We start from the raw sequence: 24,313 nt of genomic DNA, 5'->3' as shown, positions 1-24,313 counted from the left end.
TACAACTGGACCATTTCAAATTAAAAAATACATTTAGACCAAAAGTTTTGCAACTATTATATATTTCTGCCAGAATACCATTTAAGTTCTCAATACATGCACATGATTAGAACAAACTCATGATGCTGTGTACTAAAATCAAATTTATTGAAAGAATGTAACCATGTGCTTTGGTTGAACTAAATTTCCTCTTTAATCACATCTATTTTTAGCAACTATTTTTGTATGAATAATTCTATGAGAAGCATACTGAGCTCATGCATTTCAAGCAAAATATGACAGCGATATATATCACAGATTCAGAAGAAAGCAGAAGAAAAACATGCATATCTGTACAAGTGACAGAGTAAATGTGTTGTTCAATTTTAGAATTACAAATGGTAACAAAAATACCCTGGTTGCGAGATTTTTTGACTGAGATCATATCTATATCCCAAAAAGTAACTTTTTGTATCTTACAGCATTACATAAAAATTGATATTGTGTCAAATCATGTTATGCATAATCAATGTTGTCTATACTGCAGATCAAGCTCATTGCAGGCAGAATAAACACAGCACCAACTTTAGATGGTCCAGCTGCCTGAACCTCTGGGACGGCTTTTTTCATAATGGGAATAAACAGTTAACCTACACAAACCATTTCAAGACGTGTAAGTTTTTAAATAGTTAAATATATAAATAGACAAAGTGACAAGTACTTGAAGGAAAAATCACTGTAATTTAAATCTAACATGGAAATGAAACCTTGTGTCCTTGATCTATACTACTTGACAAATGGTCGGTTAAGCTACATTCAAAATAATATATATATAATACACATATTATATACACATATTTTCAAACAATAATTCACAAGTTAAATCTGAGCATTTCACTTTCCATCAAGGTTTACTCAAAAACAATATTACATAATATATCAAACCTGGTGACATACAGTAAGCTAGTAGTTAAAGTAAAATTGAAAATGCAAAAGTTATGGTTGATATTTACATAAAAAATTACTTTTTAGCTTGTCTGAATTTTGATAGGTGTGTTAAATAGCCTTTTACCAGAGCCAAAACAGGGATTTACACCTGTCATGATGATCAATGACTGTTTTCTCTCATCTTTGCCATCCAGTCCTGTTTAAGGAGTTCACAGATTTGGAGCGAGATTTTGCCCTAGAACAATATAAACACATGATCAAATTTCACCTTTACAATCAAATTTATTTAGAACTATGATGTATGGCCAACAGATAACACTATAATATACTAACAAAATGCAATAAACGTCAGTCTATAAAGAAACTTGATAATGTGATTGCCATATAAAATCCATAATACATCAAAACAATAAGAGAGAATAATACCACAATGCTACACTATCGACACTGACAATTCATTAATTAGGCCAGAAAGAACTGTTAAGTTTTTTCATCTAGCATATGCAACTCTAATCTTGAAATCAATTTACAACTGAACCCCCCAACCATTTTTGCTCTAAAATTGCCAGCACTATGGATTTGACAATATCTCTCCCTTAATCAACTTATCAATTTAGTCTGGCCCTCTATACTGTAATGATCAATAAGTTCTCATAACTAAGCATCATGCAGTTTGAACTTACAGACTTCTCACTGGCCCTGCTCTGGTGTCCTCCCTACTTCCACGTCTACCTGATGATGTGTCTACATCTGCTGGGGATCTGTTCTCTTTTGATGACCAAGATCTGGACATAACAGCACGTCATGTAATACAAATAGTATCAAAACAACTGCATTTTAACTATTGCTACAATAGTATTTCATTGTAGTGCAGCAGCAATATCATTTAGCTAAAAAATTTTAATTAGGGGGTTTGCAAATTAAAAACCTTTAAATTAAGATACTATAAATGAGTTATATGTCCATACATTGTCAGGGCACAAACTGAAAACTCACCTCTTATGGTGTCTACGTTTATAAGCAGCAGAAGCAGTCAGCTGCATATATTTTGGCACTGGTCTTGATACACTTGCTGACTTATCCAACATGGATGGGAGTCCCATCTTCTGCAGGGCTGCCATATTTTTCATTGAAACACTGGACATAACAGGTTCCCCTATTTGTTTCTGGGATGTTGGTTTTCCTCCTAGACCATCAGACTTGGCAAATGTCATACGTCTGTCATTCCTGATTGAGAAATGATTCAGAAATAAATGGCAGCTTTACAATAATACAGCTGTTTACCAGAATATTTCACATCTAAAAAATAAATATGATATCATGTCAAATTTTCATCAGTTGTAAGTATGCACACGTTTCTTTTACATGATCTACACATACATACAGGAAATGGAAAAAAAGACATGCGTAGGAATGTAAAGTTACATGATAGACTTTAATGAAATTAATTTCATTTTAATGATAAATTCAACAAAACAATGCTCCAGATTTGCATTACAGAGATTTAATGAAGTCTTAATGGGATCATATAATTTAGTGAGCTAATAAATAATTTAATAGACCAGGTCATGTCTCTGATGAAGCCAACTTACTTAGACTGGCTGCTTTCTAGACTTGGTCCTGATTTTGGTGTCCCCAGTCTCTGTGGTGTGTTGGTCAAGGGAGACAGAGGTGCTCTGTGGGCCTGAAGTACAGCAGATCTTGCTGGTGACTTCACAGCATCTGCAAATGACATTTTACCTAAAAAAAAAAAAAATAGAAAAAAAATTAAAATGATGCAGAATTATAGAAAATGTATGAAGGACATTAAGAAATACAGTAATGAAAAATGAATATAATTGAAGGAACAGAATTAAATTCAGCACAAAATGATAAAACATATCAAGTACATTACAAGATATCACCTAGCTTCTTTGGCACTTAGATAATAAAAACAAAATACTAACCCACAGGACTTCCAATGTTGTGTCCATCAAACTGCATAGCTCTAACGACATGACTTTTTGGCTTCCTCTCACACTTCTCTCCAAGTTCACTACCTTCAGCAACAACCACACTGCCGGACTGTGATTTAGTGATAGTCTGAGACTGAACTTGATGACCCTGTGACTGGAAGTGGAGATTTGATGGGGGTGGTGTATGAACACGGTTCTGGTTCCTCAAGGTATCTGTCTTAGTGATGCTGTTGCTGCAGTTACTTTTTGGAACAACTGCTTGTGCATTCTGCCTTATGTGTACTGGGGCCATAGCTTTATTTTCTACAGCTGTTTCTGCAAATACTACAGTGGGCTGTTGCTGAGATATTGTGGCTGTTACAGTTGCTTGAAGCTGAGTACATTCCTCTACAGGTAGGCTAAAGGTCTCATTTAGACAGTGCTCTTCTTTGGTGCTCACTACATCATTGGAAACTGTACTGGACTTTACAGTTACAGTTTGCACAGGACTTTGTTGAGCTTGGTCTGGCACTGGAAAGCAACCTTGTGTGAGATCTGTCTGTGACTTGGTGCGGTATAGACCCTCTGCATGGCTGGAGTCAGACTGGGGTGCCGCCACTGTCACCTGGGATCCATGGCTTGGAGTATGCACTGGTGTGTTAATACCTAATATAATTTAAAACCAGATTTATTTATTTCAAAGCAATGTGATGGTCTCACCTATTATTATCTTTTAGAAGAACAAATGACAGAGTGATAATGAATTTTTCTGTTTGCTTTTTTTTTTTTGAAAAAGAGTACAAATATATCCACATTTCACCTTTTTTCACTGATATAGGTGTCTTTGATGGAGTGAACCCACCAGATTTCCTTCTTGGCTTATGACACGTGATGGCTGCAATTCAAACAGTATATAACCTTACACCCGGAGGACAGAAAAACCAAACACCACCAATTAGAAAAAAAATTGAACTTTTTCTATAGAAAAAGGCACCGCCCCCTCTCCAAAGGAAAAAAAATAATTATAATAATAATTTTTTAAAAGTAAGATAAAAGTATTTCTACCCCTGAATCAGATGCTGTTCTGGGGCCACAACTCTTCAACTTAAATGCTATATAATCACTATGCTACAATTTTGATTATGTTCTATTTAAATTGCGAGTAGAAAGACGAATGCAAAATATACAACAATGAAGTTAGGCTCATTGTTCATACTCACGCGAAGATGTAGCAAAGCTGAGCACAGGAAAACTCAACAGTTTATCAAAACTGAAGTCACTTTCATGTCTTCCCTCCCTGGTCTCAGAAGAACCCATACTTTGGTCAGCCCACACCACCTCCCTGTCTCCCGTCTCAGCTAGTTCTAGTATACCATCAAATTCTGCCTCTATATCTGACGTGGCCAGGTTGTGCCCCTTCAGTATGAGATACTGTTTTTTGAAGGCAGTCAGTAATGCAGACATTAACCTGGTTCAAGGTAAAAAAAAAATCATGTTATTATCATCATTCAGTGTTGGAAATAACCAATAGCCTGAAGGAAAAAGACTTGCTATCTTTGAAAAAATGCAACTTCAGGGGCAGCTCTTTTGTTCATTCAAAAGTATATTAAATGCTGCATTTAAGACATGGACACAATGAAGGCTATTTAAATTTGAGACAGCAAGATAACTTGAATGGTCTGTGTAGTATAAATGAATTTCTGCAGATGGTTTCTATGACTACACCTGCTGTGAGTATATTAAAGGGCATGCTCTATTTTGCAAATCTTAACACAAAAAAGAAAATTTGAAAAGCAAAACTAAAATTTCATTTCAGCTACCTGTCACTGGCCTGTGCCTCTCTCTCCATGTTCCTGGCAATCTTTCTTAGGCACTTGACATGTCTCTTGGTGTCCCTCAACTCCACGTCCAAATGCCATATTGACAGATGAGATGACAGCATCTGAAACACACACTTCCACACATGTAAATGGAAAGATATAACATTTTGTATAAACATGGCAGTATTTATTTACTGACAGTGTTTTTATAAGAATGCAACATGCCCCCTGTCCTGATGACTAGTAACACTTTTGTAAAACAAGCCAAATATTTATTTTTTCCATTTTTTTTTTGTTCCATTTATGAATATATACATTAACGAAGCATCACTGATCATTTTTCCACAGTCAGAACATGGCATCTATGTCAATTATGGACCTGTCTTCTCTTTTTTTCTTTTGTGTGAATCTCCCAGAGGAGAAGGAGGCTGACAAACTACTACCTCATCCTTACCTCTGGCATGACCCCATCTCTGCCACAAGCTTTCATCTCTCCTTCCAGACGCTGAAGACAGGATACATTCTCCTGCATCTTTTCTTCAGAGTGACCAAGCCGTGTACGAAGACTGGTCTGTCGCGACTTGGCTGCATCTATTGTCCTTTGAATTCTGGAGCATGCCTAGCAAATATACGAGAAAAAAAATTATGAAAAAAATTAAAACATATTTATGTTTAGGAGCAATAATGAGGAACCAAACTGGACAGCCTTGAGGAATACAAAACAAAGTAAAAAAAAAAAATACAAATACAACAAATGTTCTGCAAAGACAACCACAAAACCCCACAATTTATTTTATTTCACACTGAAATGTGTCAACTTGAAGGTGATTTTTTTACATATGCAATTATACACAATAAACACACCTGTTCATATCTCTGTCCATCTAGTGCAATGTTTGCCAGTCTTGCCAAAGCTTTCTCTTTCTTGTGTATCTTCAGATCAAGATCCCTGTCTGCACATTCATACTCAAGGATTTCCTTCCTTATGCTTTGCCGAGATTTGAACACGTTGTACAACTGACTATCAAGCCTTTTGAGAATAACAAACAGATGAATACATAAATAAACTAAATGCTAACAATAATTCAGTCCTCTTTTATACAGCTGTCGAGTACCATGAAGTAGCTTAGCACAAAAAAAAAAAAAAAAAAAAACTATGCCTAGCAGATACCCGACATTTCAATAATGAAGGATTCTGAGATATGCTACCTGGATGGAAAGACTGATTTAAGTATGTTTGCTATAGCTTAACTTTACTTTTTGGGGGAAATGGGGGGGGGGGGGGGGGGGGGGGGGGGGGGGGGAGTTCTGCAAAAACCAACATTAACAAAAGCAATTTAAATCCCTAATGATATTCACTTCACTATTGTTTTTAAAAAAATCTGTCAGTTTATAAAAATAATTTCTCAACATTTTATTCCAAGAGTTACCTCTCAATGTTATCTTGGAAAGCAGTATCCACTGCTGCTTTCTTAGCTGGAGGTTCTACACTTCCTTCTTCATAATTTTTCAACTTTTCTTTCAACTCAGCAACCTGCAATAAAACATTTCACATTCATTTGTAAAACCTTGTAAAGGTCTACTTAAATATGTTACATAGTTTTTTCTGTAAAGTTTTTTCACCCTTTTCACTCTCTTTATTTTTCCTTTTTTCTTTTTTGTTGTGGCAGTTATGCTTCCAACTGTCAAATGACATCAGCAAAAGGTCCAATTTCATTTCCCAAAAGGCTAGTAACGTTTAAATGTTTATACAATACTTTTTTGACCCAAAAATAAGAAAGTTAAACCAACAGTGTTCATACTATTCATCTCTTGAATTTTAACAGCTACTTACCTCTTTTCGTAGATCCTCACATATTTGTGCATACTTGCTAATATGGAAATCCACACTAACAACGTTTCTCTTTAACTGAAACATAACACATGTTGAGAAAGAAGTTATGTATGTGTGCTTTGCTGTACTTAAAAATGTCATAATTGGAATTAAAAAGCTACAAATGAAAACTTTTTATGAAAAAACTACTTGCTTCTGAATAAATGTAAACATAACTAAAGTGTGCACATGGATGTACCACACTTCATCAGCAATTTGATATGTTACAAGAAAGAACAGAATATGCATCACACATGAAAAAATATAGCAACTCCATCTGAATACTTACTGAAGCCTTAATGTTTTTGGCTCTGTTTGCATATTTCAAGGTGTTATGGGTGTCATCATATGTCATAGCTGAAGGGCTAAAAACAGAAACAAATTGCATACAACAATTAATTGAACAATTTATCTAAGATCTGAAACAAGTACTGTAATTTGAAATTGGGCAACATCAATGCATTTTAATGTCAATACAATTTAATAAATATTTACATCAATATATTTTAATAAATATTAAAATATTTATTTTTAATTTGCAGGATGGTTGGCAGTTATTTGTAAATTGTTTAAAATGCTCAAAAAAGACAACTACTTTTTTTTAATCCAGTCCCTTCTACTAAGAATTGGAATTCAAAGTATACTCCACAATACACTTGGTTTTGGGAAAGCATACCAATAATAAGGAAAGTAAACTATGTTGAAAAAAATGAAAGCAACTATTACTTTTATGTTTAAGTATGCAAGTAAGAAAGACCCTCACCTTACTGCAGCAATCATGACAGTTCTGCAGTTTCCACCAAGTGAATCCTTCAACAAACGTGTCAACTTGCTATTCCTGTATGGAACATGCTGGCCCTTGACCTGACAGTAAAATAACTAATATCAGATCTAAAAAAAACGACTATACCATAAGTGATGATTATTTGCATATGACAAGTATATTTAAAAACATTTTTAAAGCATCATTAATTCAGACAAAAAATAAATAAATAAATAAACAAAAGGAGATAAAATAACATTAATTATAAACCCAATTTAAGAATATGTTTACTATTTTAACAATCTCAATACCTACCTTCCCATCAGCCAGTGCATTGATACAGTTGCCAAGTGCAAGGAGAGACCTATTGATATTTGCCCCTTCCCTAAATCTGGCCCCTCTGTTAGTGGTCACTGTGGCCCTCTCTGATCCTGCCAGGTCAATCAGTGACATTTTGGCCACTCTGAAATCTGTTGAGATGTTGGCCGTTCTGTCCTTCTGTCTTACAAATACCTAAAATTTTAAATATAAGGGACTTCACTCACAGTCCAGTCATTTGAATTACATTTTATACAGTATTCAATGAGACCTAGGCTAATGAACCACATCGCTTTTGTAAGTGTATACTGAGTACTGATATCATTATTAAATGGTTCAAAAATTCACAAAGAATAATTTTCAATAAATGAATCACAACAAACTATGTCTCACCTGGAATACAGCATGTGATCTGGAGGACTCTGCATTAGCATCCGTGGGATGTTGTGTTCTATTCTGATTACCAAAGTCCAACATATACATCAACTCATCTGCAGTCTTTGGCTAGATAAGGAAAGTTAACAATTTTTTTATGCCTTTCCTCTATCAAAATTAGAACATTTTGTTAATTTTCCTGAATTAATTTCATTGCAATTTCTAGTACCATTAATGTTTTTAATGAAAACAAACAGCTGGATTGCTATTCAACTTTTTTTGCTGTTACTTTCTTGTCAAACGAATATATAAAAAAGTAATTAAATAGTAAATGTTGATAGACTACTGATAAGAAAACTGAATTAACTGCTACAAACCATACCTTGTGCAGAGACAACCCTGCCACTACTACTCCTTTTGCTGGATCTTCTCTGATGGGCAGTGGGTTTGATGGCATGAGTAAGTCACGGATCTGCTCATTATACACCTTCAATGAAATCAGAGACCTTCAATAAAATCATGTATACTTTTCAAAATGTACACTCTTTTAAGTTCAACTAAAAATGTAGGCTGAGATATCAAATAATTTTTGGTGTTAAATTCCAAATCAGAAATACAATATGTGTATGTCACTAAAAAACATCAGTGCCGTCATCAGTAAAGATAAAAAAGAGGTGAACTAACAACACCCAACTTTCTCCCATGAATAACACCCAACTGTTTTCCCCCTCCAACTGTGAAGGGGAAATGGACGATATACCTATTGAGAACATACCTCCAAGTAAGAAACAGCCACATCACATATCTTCTCTTCCTTCATCAGTTCTATTCTCCTGTACAGCTCCATCATAGTAAGGAAGATTACTCCAGGGCTGCTTGGACTGCCAAGCATACTGAAGGTTTTACCTGCCCCAGTGGCTCCATAGGCAAACACTAACATAAAAATCATACATTTAACATGTTTTCAGACATGTATTTGAAACTATTTTAGGAGATCATGGAGACAGAAGAAAAGCTTTTCACAAACTAGTACAAGATTATGGCACTGGATGATAAATGAAATTTCAGACTTGTTCAATGTGCTCAATTTCAGTACATACAAACCATAACTAATCAAGCCCAGTTTTTTTTCTGGTTTCTTATACAGAGCTGTCATTTACAAGCATGTTTTTCATTTTGCATAAAAATGCACTTTTGAACAGTGATAGTGATTTAATAAAACTCATATCAAACCAAAAATAAACCCTTTTGAACACATCAGTTAGCACTATACAAAATCATGAGAATATGTAGGCTACAAAGAACTTGAGGTAAAGCCTGAATTGTTGAGTGAGATGTTATTCTGTGTATTCTAGCATATGACAATCAAATATATACCTGAACAATTATAACCATCCATGAATCCATCCAAAATCTTCATCGTGGTGTTCTCATAGACTTCTTGGTTTGTGGCATATTCACCGAATACCCTGTCAAAGGCATACCTCATATCTTTATTTTGTCTTTTCATGATATCTCGCCTCTTTCTCCTTTTTCCATGGTAATAATCAGGAGATCCATGGTCTTCTTTTGGGTCAAAAACCAACACCTGTTCGTCCATGACTCGTACTATATTATTGTAACCTCCATCTCTCTCCTTGGCATTTTCAGGTCTCACTCTGACAACAACCTTAACATTACTGTTAATTGCCTGCTCTTCAGTCATGCCCTGCTCCCCACCCATGTTGGCACCAGAAACAGAGCTGAATGGACGTTTGCGATTTGGATGTTGAGCCATGCTATTGCTAAAGAACAAAAATAAGTTTATTTTAAATATAACAACTTCTCTTGTAGCAAATGGGATAACCACTGGGAGTTACAACTTAAAAATATAGCAATTTTGTGACAAACTCGAGTATGCTCATAACATATATGATTAAGTTTAAGAAGAAACAAACTGACTTTAGAAATGCATTGATCAGTACCAACTACCATGATATTCTAATAAAACTGTTGCTGCAAAGCAAAGAATAACTTTATCCATCCATGAGCATAGGGTTCACTAGAATTTAAAAATTACACCATAGATAAGGCCCAAATAAGAGTGCCTCAGTCAGAAAACGTGGACTAGATCTTCAAGGCGGTTAGGAGTCTGTAGTCGAAAGTACGTTTAGTAGAGAGATAAATTCTGGCATTTTGTCTTTTTTACACATAGTTTAACATAGCACACATAAGAATATGTGTACTGAATATTTAAATATGTGGGTTTTGCTCGTTCAAAATGAACCCATAAAACACAACATAAAACATAGCTGCAAGCACAGATGCTGAGTTGACTTCTGCACAGGACTGCTCATCAGGTCAGTCTCCCACCAAGTTGTGGCTGCTAAACTTATATTAACTGAGCTCCCAGCAGGCACACAACGTTGATTCAACGTTGAATCAACGTTGAATTTATGTTGAGACGTTGATAAACGTTGAATCAACGTTGATTCAACAACCATAATTCAACGTTGGCATTTCAACGTTGATTCAACGTTGATTCAACGACAACAAATTCAACGTTGGCATTTCAACGTTGATTCAACGTTGATTCAACATCAACAAATTCAACGTTGGCATTTCAACATTGATTCAACGTTGATTCAACGACAACAAATTCAACGTTGGCATTTCAACGTTGATTCAACGTTGATTCAACGACAACAAATTCAACGTTGGCATTTCAACGTTGATTCAACTTTGATTCAACGACAACAAATTCAACGTTGGCATTTCAACATTGATTCAACTTTGATTCAACGACAACAAATTCAACGTTGGCATGTCAACATTGATTCAACTTTGAAGTAAGATTGAGTTGATAAACCTACATTATTTCAACCTTATTCAACTTGCATTTTTGAATGTTGATGTTTGAGTAAATTTTTCACATTGATTCAATTATTCCTCCCAACATTGATTTTTTGGTCAGGTTTTAACATTGATTCAACTTTGGCATTTCAAGTTAACATAATGACTATTCAGGAGGTAACTTATAATTAGTTAAAGATGTTAATTCAACATGGATTCAGTTTTTGCATTTGAACTTGAGACAGTATGCATGCCGACCGCGACGACAGACCGCAGGTGACAGTTATTTGAAGCCTATACAGACAAATCTGTCTGTAAAAAAAAAAAAAAAAAAAAAAAAAAAAAAAAAAAAAAAAAAAAAAAATTATATATATATATTGCCATCAAGCCAATATTTGGTGATGTCATTTATTTTTTATTTATTTTATTATTTTAATTATTTAATTTTTGTCTATTTTTTTTTATTGACAAGTGAGTTGAATGCATTGAACACACGTCATTTGATCAATTTTGATTTATCTCTCTCTTTTTCTCTTTTCTTCAAAGTCCCCTCATCATATTTGCACTATTTGATATAAATTGGACTTGACATTTGAATGAACTGTTAACTTTTTAGAGCTAAGTACTCGTTCCGCTATTCTTAAATTCCGCTTTTTATGACAAGCCGGTCAAGTACCCGGATGTAGCGTTTTTAGAGTTGTGGATACGAAGAAGCACAGGCGTATGAAACTGATACAATTCGTTGATTGATTCGATTCGTGATGCGATATAATTCGAAGGTATCAACACTGGAGACGAGGATTAACTTTAGTGCAAAACTACGAGCCAACTTTCTTTGAGAAAATGGAGGAAAAACGTGAAATTACGAAATTCGAAGCGTACAGAAGTCCGTAGAAATACGGGCCACGCTGGCTAGACAGTTTGCAGGATGAGAAAGAGAGAGATAAATCATTTGCTGACGGAAAAGGTTTGATCGTTTCAGAACCAACGGACGAAAAGAAATAATGAACAAAGACAGAAAATTAAAAAATACATGTCAGAAGAGACGCGCGCTGATGTAGCATTCAGGGGGACGTGTACAAGATATTTTCATGACTCTCCCAAACATATTGCAGGTGTGAAACATGGATACACATAGACTGTTAACGCTTTAAATGAAAGTGCAACTCCAGAAACTGTGAGTATGTTAAAAACCGAAGTCATTTGACAAACCAACTCAGTCTAAACACCACGAGTTCAGACATGAAAAAACGAAGTAGAAACCACCCCGACTGAGAAAACATGGAACGTGCAACAAGTCTGCAAAACTGAAACTAATATTCATGTATATGACAGTTATGAACATGATAATCCAGGAGTGCATATACATTTGGTGTGGGGTAACCAATGCAATATACACTGAGACTTGGTGGAAATAGAGATAGGCGGCATTAATCTCAGTGTACTAGCTGTATTACCAGATTCAGGCGCATATTGTAATATCATTGATGAAAATACATGGGGAATGCTGCAATCCAAGGAAAAAAAAATGCGTCTCAGGCTCTTGTGGAGGACCACAAAACAAACAGTATTATTCAGACACGTCTGAGAAACCTTTAAAGTGAAGGGAGCATTTGAATGTGACTTAAAGGCAGACAAAGAAAGAGACCATGTGGAATTTGTAGTATTGTAGTGAAAGGGACATGGGGTTTGATTACCCTCTACCAGGGCGACTGATAGATTTTTACGGATATTCACAGATATGTCTCTAGCTAGATAGATTGTCATTTTAAGCTCCAAGTGACTAATCTAGCTAGAGACATATCTGTGAATATCCGTAAAAATCTATCAGTCGCCCTGGTAGAGGGTAGGGTTTGATATGAGTTGATTAGATTTGAGAATTTTCAATGTGGTTAGAATAATTATAGTTGGAGTTCATATGTTATTCTGCAAATGTTTGAAAAGACAATTTAAAGACTGAACTGTCAATTAGCATATATTTGAAAGGACAGTTTAATTCTCTTTAACAAAGGAAGGGATGTTGTGTTTTTACCTGACATTTAAATGAGCTGTTGTTAATTTGGTAGATGTACTTGTTACATTGTTAATTCCTTTAATTATTATTAGCTTGTCAAGGAGCCTGATGTATCATTTCTTAGTGGTGTGGATATGACAAAAGCACAAGTGTTCCAAACTGGTTCAACTCATTGAGTGATTTTATTCATGATGTAATTTCATTCAAAAGCATCAACAATATACTGGGGTTTGTGTTTGTGCACATGTAATTGTCTTTTTATTGTACATCTATATCTATGGGGTATACATAATTCTTTTTTCAGAGTTTGCATGTATGTAGACAGCATGCAAGTTTAATTGAAACAGTTACTGCATGGTTATTTATAATTTTGTTATAATGAACTCTCTGTCATCTAAAAAACAATGTTTTTTCATTCATTATTCAAGATTTATTTATTACAGAACTAGTGATTATGATTATTAATGATATGTTTGAATTATAATTTACTTTAAAAATCACAATGTATAGTATAATTTAGGTTAAGGTGTGCAAAAATCCCCCCCCCCCCCACTATGTACATGCATAATTAATTACAATTTTTGTGTTAGTTCAGATTCGATGTGCAGCTTTGTTTTGTAAAAAAAAAAAGTGTTGTTCTTAGTTTTTTATTTATTATTGCTATGTTGTAAACTATGTATATTTTAACTACTTAAATTAGCAGCATTTTTCCTTTTATGCAGTGACAAAATAAAGACATTGAAAATGCTATTTGTCTCAACTTTTATTTAATGTTAAATCAAGATATAATCAATGCTAAATCAACATATAATCAACGTTAATTGAGATTTCTAATGTTGAAACAACATTGAATTGCCAACGTTGATTCAACGTTGAATTGCCAATGTTGATTCAACGTTGACTTTTCAACGTTGATTCAACGTTGACTTTTCAACGTTGATTCAACGTTGACTTTTCAACGTTGACACAAACTTCCGTTTTCAAACATAAATTCAACGTTGATTCAACGTTGAGAATCAACGTTGATTCAACGTTGAATCAACGTTGTGTGCCTGCTGGGCTCGGACTTATTCAGCCGATCTTATTTGCATATGCCCATGTCAAAAAAAAGGGAAAAAATTCCCACGTGCAAAATTTTGAAGTATTTCGTGGCGTTCTCAACCGAACATATACTAACCTCAGTCATATCAATGTATCAAGCACCGCAAGCACCTTCAACTTCCGGTAGTTTAAATGTCCAACGCTTTGACGAGAGATTGTTTTGATTGGATGATAATGGCCTACGCATGCGCCATCTATTGGATAGTGTGTAACACCGCGCAACCGCCTCGCTTTAGATTATACAAATTATGCTTCATTTCACCTACAAATTAACTCGTGTTTTTGAGAACGAGGATTGTAAGGGACGGTATCACAGGTCAACATAAATTGCTGTCCTTAAATTCCATTGTATATGCAAAGAGAACTGCTTAAAACCAGAAATATTTCAACGATATATTGGTATTCCTGTATTCTAACCCTCTACCATGACCGCAGATTGATTTTTCAATAGATATTCACTGTTTTTTTTTCAGGGGCGGATCTAGGATTATTAGAAGGGGGCTTGGTATTTTAGAGGGCGAACAGTGCACCCAATTTTTCACTATCAAACTTTCAAATATTTTCAATATATTCTTCACAAAGTATACTAAAAGGGAAGATTTTGAACTGATCACCAAATATTAGATAAATATACTTTTTCATGGGGGGGTCATAGGGTAGTAAAATAAACATTTTTAATTTTCTTAATTTCTCACGAAAATTTTCACCTGCAAACTAACAAAAAGTGCAATATATCCTCCATTATGCATACAACAAGGTAGAAGTCATATACTCTAATAAAAAATGATTTATAAAGTTTTTTGGGGGGGCAGTCGAAATTTTATGGGGGGAATCACATTTTCATTATGAAAATTTTGACTGGGTAGTCACATTTTCATAATGAAAATCTGACAGGGGAGTCACATTTTAGGGGAGTCACATTTTCATGGTACACTGGTATAAATCTGCAGCCCTAGTATAGGGTAGCTTATTACCACGTTTTAAAACAAGGAATCCAGCCCATGTAGCTTCTAGCTTTCTTTTGTTGCCTCAGGCTGTCGCAAGTTGGGTCTTGGAGACTTTCCAAGGAGTAGAAAAGGGCGGTTCCCGTAGACGTCAATTGTGTCACGGTCGCTGTACGTCGATCGTCTTACCCGAAAATACATGCGTTAGTGAGTAGCCTAAATATCAGAAAGTTTGTTAAAGTGCCAAACGCATGAATTTTCGTGATAAACTCCATCGTGCTCAGAGCGTTGTTCATTTAAGAATGTCACTAAACACTTTTTAAACATTATAAAAATAAGGTGAAAATTATTTATTGTTCAAACTATTACACAAAACGGCTTCTGGAGAAATACTTGTGTGCCTGTATATTTCTTAAATTGTGCAAAAATATTTAATAGTATTTTAATATTATTAAAATAATTATAGGCCTAACTTTCAAGATATAAAAAGTATAGGGGCCTAGACGTTTGACATTGTCCAGAAGACATTATCTAGTCTACATGTATCAACATTGTATACAGCCCGATGTCCTGATACTGTGATATAAGAGCAAGGGCGGGTCGAGCAATATGTTTTTTCTTCCCTTTTCCCCGACAAAAACCTCGGATAGGGTATCTTTAATATGAAAATAATGTTTTTTTTTCCTCAGGACAATTTAATTAAAATACCTATAGAACAGAACAACTGCGACACTTGTATTAATCACACAGGGTCTGCAAATAAAAGTTTTCAGATAATTTCGCCCAGAAGAATGCAGGTCAAAAGGACATACATGTATAAATGAATGAGGGCACATGTACATATGAGTAGGGTAAGGGTGGGAAAAGAGAGTTGAAGAGGCTTGCAGTTTTCCCGCCCACTTTAAATTGACGATGTTGAGATACTTACATGTACCTGTACTGGTACAAAATCCAGTCACAAAATGTGAATGTTTAATATTATCAGATGTACCTACTATAGTAACTACTGTTATCGCTGTATATTCAGTGACGACCTCATGTAGCCTGAGGGGATGTACCGTGGATTAACGTTCTTTTTTTACTGTAGTGTTTTGGTGTTTATCCTCAGGCAAGTCGTATATATCTGGTAGGCCTTCACATTATCGACTGCTTGAATAGGTCCTATTCTTTTGCCACGACACCGGGCACCGGTAGTACATGTAGGCCTATATTATTTTTGTCGTGATGAAACTTTAAATTATCGATGAAAAAATGGGGATAATGAGGTTTGTCGCCAGATGGAAGTCTGTAATTTTGAAATTGATGGTAATATATCTCGTCTGGAAATTATTTGAGCTTCTGCTTTTTCCACGTGGCCCCGCTAAAAGTGACAGGGCACTACCAGAACCGCCATTGTTCTCAAATCATAGTTACTGTAAAAATACAACAAGACTGAAAATTGACGACCGAGATCCAGATTATGTTCCTCAATTCATTTCCGAACAACATTCGCCAGGATTATATTTACATAAAGCTTATTTTGATGACAGACTCGCTCTGAAAGGAGACACCTACGTGCGGATACTCGCTATGATACGATTGAAAGAGTTCTCATTTCTGAAGGAGGTGCACTGTCTTTTGTGGTATGATAGCTACAGAAACCCTTACTCAATAAAAGGCGAAGGGAGAGATATTTGGAATCCTAACAGAGGAGAATATTTATGTGTGATAATATCATGTAAGTTGCCAAAAACAGATAAAATCGGAGTACCGACGCAGGTAACTATTACAAAAGATCTCTGTGGGAAGCCAACTCACTATGTGCCAGTAAAACAAGCGTATCTATCACAAAGAAAACCAAAGGCTGTAATTTGCAACAAGGTTGTTTACAAACAGCCCGATCCCGTAAGATTGGTAGAATGGATTGAAACAAATAAACTGATGGGCGTAGAAAAGATCTACATGTACAATTCCTCTGTCCAGGGGAAAAGCAATGACGTGATGAAGTATTACAGCCAGCAAAGCTTTGTTGAGGTGGATGATCACACATTTCCACAACGCTTCTGTAAAAAAGTATTCAACAGGACATTTCCACATTTTGACTACTATCAAAACTGGCAAATCGAACTACTTTCCATGAATGATTGCCTCTATTCATCAGACGGCAAATATATTATTAACAAAGATATAGATGAAGTGTTGTACCAAGACAAATATCCGAACTGGAAAGAATATATTGAAAAGTATTTGCTTTTGACATATCCAAATGTTTCTTGTTACCTTTTCCATGCCGGTTTCTTCGTGAACGAATTTGGTGCAGACAAATCTTTAGACGTACCCAAATACCTTCACATGCTGAGATATAACACAAGGACACGGATTGATTGGGAAAGCCCAAAAAGCATTATAAATGCTGATATAACACTCAGTATCGCTCATCATGTGACCAGTAGTGTGCTGAACGGTTATATTACACGAGTTGATATTCCGCCAAATTATGGTTATCTCCGGCATTATCGCATATACTGTAACCTGGATGGTGAACCCAACAAGTGTGAGAAATTGCTGAAGGTGCCCTACAAGGATAACAAAATGTTGGCATTTAAGGACGAACTGATTAAGAGGATGCCGCCTGTATTGGAAAAGCTAAATATCAAATAGGCCTATGACTGAGAAAACGTGCAACATTGGAAAAGGAAAAAAATTAATTAACCACCTTAATGTTGAGTAAAATATATAGTTATATATGTATACAGGAGATTAAACAATGCATGTTAAAATGTCAAAGGATGAGGGTGGGTAAATTTTTATTTTATTTATTCATATATTTTCATATTTAATGGGGTCTTTGGAAAATCGAGTCAGACTGTTATGATATAGAATTAGGATATTGAATAAATTAACAGTAACCCATGTTCTGTTTTTGATGTGCAAGCTGCAACATCCCACGAAACACCTTTTTTTCCCATGCTAAGGACACACACGTGCACAGTATTCATGCACAGTATTTACATATGGGGCCTGTTTTAGTTCACATTTTTAGTCTATTTATCATACCACCCAAAAACAATATATTACAAAAATCCATATCTATCTATGTACATGTATTTATACTTCTTGTATTCATATACTCACACACACTTTCACACACGTACACTTGTATGCGTTTTAAATAGTCTACATTGACCCTAGATAAATCACAGTAGTCCAAGTAAATTGGCTATGTTGTACATCCCGATACGTACATGCACTGACACTGCCTCGCACCCTCACTCCCCCACATCGTTACTCACACACAACGTAGATTTCATTGGCTTTGTTGATTTTGATTAAATTTTTTAAAAATACATGTTTTATAAACCTTTCTGTAATACGATTTTTCATAAGTGCACCCCCTTGGGACCCAAAAAAGACACAATTTATTCGAAATCTTGTGGAAAAATAAAGGAAACAATTACTTAAATTGGGTTGCTTTGTACCTACATGTAAAAACATAGTTGACCTTTTACTTCAGACCGTACAGCTCTTCTTTGTGATTTTTAAGCAGTGTCTGTATACTTAACCTTGTTCTTTATTGTTGAGTACGGCATATATACAGATTATACAACCTTTATTTACCTTTTTTGTTTAAAGATGCATACAAAGTCAATTTTTTGTCACAAAAACCAACCAAATGCCAGCATATAGTTTCAAGTCGTATAACTAAGAGAATTACCAAAAGGCATTGTTTAATTTTACCCGAAAATGATGTTTGAACGGATTTTTCTGCTGGCATTCTAAGCTGTATGTCAATTGGGCAGGAAAGTAGGTCACGAAAGTAGGTTAAATTTACAACCAAAAATTTAAAGAAAGGAGCAGTCTAAAGGTCTTTTATGGCTGATCGAGTGATCTATTCAGTTTAACCCTTGGCATGTCGAATTTATTTGAGTCATATAAGAATCTAGTAGAAGTGGTTTACATGTGTAACTGGGAATCCACGCTACACCGATGCTCGGTTCGTATGTACCTTTAAGCCGAAGATAAATTACGCACTAAAGGCTTTTCCTCACATCCCCAGAAATGCACTGCATGATGTCACGCTTAGTCCACTGCGCATGCGTGCACTTTTAATGAGTTGCTAGATTGCCATAGGAAAATGAATGGGTTCGCGATTCGTGGGTAATTCGTGATAATTGACAAACTAACGGCCTGTGCTATGCTTCAAGCAACTCCTGACCAAATATCGCTAGGGTTTTTTAAAAAATTCTGTTGTACACACGTACTAAGAAGTTTGCCGTGTATTGCCTAGCCTACCCTCAGCAAAACGCACATATTTTCAGAAATAGTGATTTTAGACGTAGATTCACTCAGAAACAAAGGCAAACTAATTCGTTGCCGATAGCACCAGCAGATAGCAGCACCATACAGAGTCTGATTAAAAACTTTCATGGCAATTGAAGAACTTTTACCACTGTACAATGGAGTCCAAAAAAAGCACTTGGCACAAATGTGAAACTGCCCAGTGCAAGGCCAAGAATTCAATCAGTATTTTCAATCATATTATCAGATTCTACATAAATTGACTGACAATATCACTACTCAGTATTTAACTAATCTCTTAATCCAAAATTTCTATCATCATTTAATAATAATGCAAAATTCTTCTTTCGGATTGCTATTTATTTTAAATTTTAGTGCTGCTACTGTTCCAAAATAATCTTGTAGTAAAGGAAAAATGCAAATAAGAAGTGGAAGACCAATTTTACCCACATTATTCAATTATTTGAATATAAAAAGAATAAGATCACGATTTAACAAATTAAAATTATCTTTCATGAACTCTTTCATGAATAACATATTAAACAAAATTAAAGTTATAAATTAGTGGTAATGGCTTATTCTGGAATACATGACCTCTACACATCATCAGTACCTGACTTGGTACAGTATAGTTACTACTTGGATACAGTTACTACTTGGTTAGATTTAATAATGTAACAATAAGAACAATATATATTACAATAAACTTCTCTGCACATGTCAGACGCTTGTTACCATGTACTCGTAGACTTCGTGGATGTGTTACATTTTAAAATTTATGCTTTCCCTAGGCGATTTTAAGAACCACTAGTTAACAAGTACATGTAAAACGTGCTACGGTTACTGTTGGGTACCGGTAGTACATGTAGACCTACGTTATTTTTGTCGTGATGAAACGAAATGAAAAGCAGGCGGAGGGTAAAAGGATAAAAGAGTTTGCCTCACTATGTTCAGCAAATATGAAATAGTAGGCTAGACTGTTTTACCTTCTACTCTTTGTATGATAAACACATAATTTTGTCTCATTTTGCTTGTTTTACTGTTTTTTTTTTACATGGGGAGGGAGATGGAGTCTGGGGTACATGTACCTGCAATGCTAAGGACACACGTGCACAGTATTCATGAACAGATTTCACATCTGGGACCTGTTATAGTCCACATTTTTTAGTTTATTTATTATGTCACTCAAAACAAAACAAAACAACACATTACAAATATCTATATACATGTATCTATACTTCTTGTATTCATATACTCACGCACGCTTTCTCACACTTGTATTCGTTTTAGTCTACATTCAACATGGATAAATCACAGTAGTCCAAGTAAATTGGCTACATCCCCGTACCGATGCTGCCTCGCACCGTCACTTCCCCACATCGTTACTCCCACACAGAGTAGATTCCCTTGGCTTTGTTAATTTTAATCGGACACACAATGCATGATTTATTAACCTTTCTGTGATACAATTTTTCATAAGTGCACCCTCGTGGGACCCAGAAGTGACACATTTTATTCGAAATATTGTGGGAAATAAGGAAACCATTACTTAAATTGGGTTTCCTTGTAACTACATGTAAAAACATAGTCGACCTTTCTTGTCAGACCGTACAGGGCCCCGTTAGTCTAGATGACTGGTGCAAAAATTGCTCAAAAGGTGGAAAAAGCATGAAACTTGGCACAAATGTTCTTTGGACTATGCTGATCATTTTCAAGGGTAGTGCCCAAAATTTCGAAGCGTTGCTTAGCAACCGTTGCTAAGGAAGTGATTTACCTTAGTAAAAAGCTAATTGGACCTTTCTTGTTAGGTTTAAATGATTTAAAAAGGCTTTTAATAATGTTTCAAGCCATCAGAACTATCACTATACTATTTTAAGACATTGAAAACCCAAGTAAACCATTGCAACAGTTGCTAGGCAGCATATTATCCTAGCAACAAGTATTTAACATTATATATTTAATAATATATATCTAATAATATATTTACAGATATCTCTGTAGCATTTTACATAACCACCAGTTCCTTCCCATCTTCCTGTTCCCATTCTACATATACCAACATGTTTCTTAATTATTAAGATAGGTACATAAATAGTGTATGCTTGCACAAACCCAAATACAAATATCTCCGGAGATCTATCAATGACCACGTGCACACCTAAATTATCTTTAGCGGGACAAATGATGCACATCCAAACATTTTTTACATGTGGACAATCCAAAAAAAAAAAAACGTACAGAATATTTTCCCTAGCAGTATTGCAAAATTCTCAAATTCATAAGATAAGCATAAGTATTGAATATTCTATGATTTATTCTGAATTGGAGCAACTTCATTTTCGTGTGATCTGTTTCTTAAATGTTAGTTCCCAATTATCAGTACTCAAGTTTTTTTTAATATGTCTGCCATTCACCTACACCTTTATCTGGTGATATTGTATGGCTTTGGGGGATTTTTTTGCGAAAAAATATCTGGATGGTTTGGTAACTTGTTTAATTGAGTCAAATATTTCTTGGAATGCTATGAGTAATTTTCTTCCATGGGAAGAGATAGCCATTCAGATGGTAAGCTCTTTTGGATGCTGAATTAGCCCAGAAAGTTAGTGATAAGGTTGAATTTTTGTTGAGTTCCTCTAGACAGAGGGGATTTCAAATGTCATTTATAATGTCATTGATGTAAAAAAAAAACATTTATACACCATCTTTTATGGAAAATAGTTTTTCAATTTCTTTCAATTTTGGGATTTTTGTCATAATGGTTGTGATAGGATTTCATCTGGGGTTAAATTGAAATTTTCCTGAATTTCACTCAAAGAACCAATAATCTTTGCCAAAAGGGATTAGAAGTTGCTTTTAGTATTTTTAATCCACCTTTTGTTACTACCGATTCCTGACATTTCGCCGAGAAAAACGCTCTCCACTTACTCTTATTTTTTCATAAAGAAGTCTTTTAAGCCATGTAAAGTTTAGGGCCTTGGTAAATTTTTTATTTGCGGTACCTTTTACCGTCCATTTTTGTAATCAGACGCCATCCTTGCTCATTTTATTTTGTATCTTTTCCCATTCCTGATAAAGTTAAATATGATATGCATATTTTTAAGTATTGAGGGAGGGGGGGGGGGGGCTGGTAAGAGAGTTTATACATGCACTACGTAAGATGAGAAATACTAAAGATTTAACCACTGTTGACTTTCCTATTATTGAAAGGTTTCTCAGAGACCCGATTTCCAAGATATTTTTCATTTTGTTCAATATTTTCTAAAAAGTTTTTTCACATTGTATTTTGTCAGTTTCTATTCTCTACCACGTAACTTAAAAACACCTTCATGGTTCTATTTTAATTCTTTTTGTTAATCAATGAAGTTCAAAAGTTTCTGTTCACACCCAAAGGCCGTTAGATGCCATATCTTACTTCCACCAAGGCTTCTCTACAACAATATAAGAGTATTCTTGCGAGATGAACATATCTGAATCAGCACTACGGTGCCATGTCATCAGATACCATGTGCTCACTCTGGTTGAACTTGTGCGGAACAGTGGACCCTTGTGGACACATTTGCCAGAAGCTATTGACCTGCCCGGAGTTGCTCCAGTGTGCATGTAGGTGCAGATGTAGAGGCTGACAAAGTGCAAAGGCAAAATGCACTGTGTATTGCACATACAAGGGAGAATTTAACGCCTTAACTATTGCAAAGTTTTATAAAGAGTCGCAAGGTGATAAAAGCATGGAAATGGCTAATTACTAACTTTGAACATGCTGCCTTACGTATCTGCACTGGCAATGTTTTTGATTGGATGTGTGTAAACATCACACAATTGTTTCAACTTACTTGATTAAAAGTACCAGTTGTTTAACAACATTGTATCAACCCCAGTTGTTAGACAACATTCTTGCATGAAAAGACATTAAAATGACCTGAAATGTTTTTATTTTTGGTACAAAACACAGGTACACAAATATAACGTTCACTGTAAAAACATCCAAGTGCCTGCTTTGTCTGTTTTTTTCAAAGCATTTAGCTCCTAAGCATGTTTTGCACCTAAGCATGGTACACCCTTTTAGCCTGGATATGTTTAGCAGTAGGACATGTCTGCTGGCTAAGGATTATATGTATGGCCTTTAAATCAGAATTTCCAAAGTTTAGTTAGTTATATATATAACAAAGTCACAGTCACCTCAACCTGTCTATCTATAACATGGTACCGAGAACTGTCAACTCTGATAACTTCCTCTATCATATTTACAGCAACTTATTCATCCTAGTGTTAGCTGACCTTGCAAGGAAGTTTATTGGAATGTATTTCTGAATAACAACTTAAGAAAATTCACTAATTCACTGAAGACACAAAACAACTGTCACTTTTACTTTAAAACACTTTTTTTATTATTTTGATAAAATTAGTTACAGTATTGATAAACAAAGTATCACGTTTTCAATAATTAATATTTTAAGGATGTAATTAACAGGGGTAACTATATTCTAAACCGCCCAAGATATACCAACATGTTACATATCAATAGAAAGCTTATTTCAACAGCTCTTCATTTCATATCCTTATTTTATTATGTAATCGTTACGTAATGAGATATAATGTTTAATAGGTGTGCTCAACATGATCTTTACACCTTAAAAACTAGAAGTCCACTACAAATGGACATGTGTAGACAGCTTGACTCGTGAGCCCTCACTGGGATCAACAAGAATGCGCCTCAAATTAGCGATATCTGTTAAATTAGCAGAGATATCAAAATAAACCTGGTTTCCAGTTCAACGAGACCCCCTAGCCTAGCTAAAGCACGTGTAAGTTGAAAACAGAGCTGATGTTATGAAATCCCAGACACATGATTTCAGACAAACCTTAGATCTAATGAATGAATGCCAGCTTTCATCGGTTGAGAGTTCTAATTAATTTTGACACTGGTCTAAATCGTTCTCTTGAAGCCATAAACTGAAGCGGAGAAATCAGCCTTTTAGTGCTCCCCGGAGATTCCAACGTTATATAATCAGTGAGCTGCATTGGCAAGCTGAGAAATTTAGTTATTTATACTGGTTCAGCCCTCTACTCACTGCCTATGTAACTGTCACTATGTCTTTCATCCATTTTCAACATTATTATTGAACATTTTCAACCA

General features: G+C 35.1%; 1 protein-coding gene across 2 annotated transcripts; it reads right to left on the bottom strand.

Annotated features, from left to right (window-relative positions):
• Window positions 1-125: 125 nt before the first annotated feature.
• LOC106161459 (kinesin-like protein KIF18A) lies at window positions 126-14,137 on the bottom strand. Of its 2 annotated transcripts, XM_087000674.1 has the most exons (20): window positions 14,034-14,137; window positions 9,388-9,794; window positions 8,786-8,943; window positions 8,393-8,497; window positions 8,029-8,139; window positions 7,633-7,830; window positions 7,318-7,418; window positions 6,844-6,919; window positions 6,516-6,590; window positions 6,112-6,215; window positions 5,546-5,711; window positions 5,136-5,300; window positions 4,682-4,803; window positions 4,082-4,329; window positions 3,682-3,756; window positions 2,874-3,527; window positions 2,520-2,667; window positions 1,924-2,154; window positions 1,611-1,712; window positions 126-1,162 (listed from the first exon to the last, which is right to left on the bottom strand). In XM_087000674.1, the coding sequence occupies exons 2-20, from the start codon at window positions 9,785-9,787 to the stop codon at window positions 1,105-1,107; spliced, it is 3,297 nt and encodes a 1,098-aa protein (XP_086856800.1). In that variant the 5' UTR covers window positions 9,788-9,794; window positions 14,034-14,137; the 3' UTR covers window positions 126-1,104. The 2 variants fall into 2 exon arrangements, with proteins under 2 accessions (XP_086856800.1, XP_086856860.1); XM_087000734.1 differs by lacking the exon at window positions 3,682-3,756.
• Between the last annotated feature and the right edge of the window lie 10,176 nt (window positions 14,138-24,313).

This window comes from Lingula anatina, chromosome 1 (genome assembly GCF_051362555.1).
Source record: "Lingula anatina isolate TDL-2025a chromosome 1, LinAna3.0, whole genome shotgun sequence".
NCBI classification, from domain to species: domain Eukaryota; kingdom Metazoa; phylum Brachiopoda; class Lingulata; order Lingulida; family Lingulidae; genus Lingula; species Lingula anatina.
Note: the sequence above shows the minus strand (reverse complement) of the source record. Positions and strands in the feature narration are given on the sequence as shown.

Coding starts and splice junctions, on each gene's coding strand:
- LOC106161459 (XM_087000674.1), bottom strand. CDS start 9,787: ATGGCTCAACATCCAAATCGCAAACGTCCATTCAGCTCTGTTTCTGGT. Junction 6,920..7,317: donor GTCATGATTGCTGCAGTAAG/GTGAGGGTCTTT, acceptor TTCTGTTTTTAG/CCCTTCAGCTATGACATATG. Junction 2,155..2,519: donor CTAGAAAGCAGCCAGTCTAA/GTAAGTTGGCTT, acceptor TTTCTCAATCAG/GAATGACAGACGTATGACAT.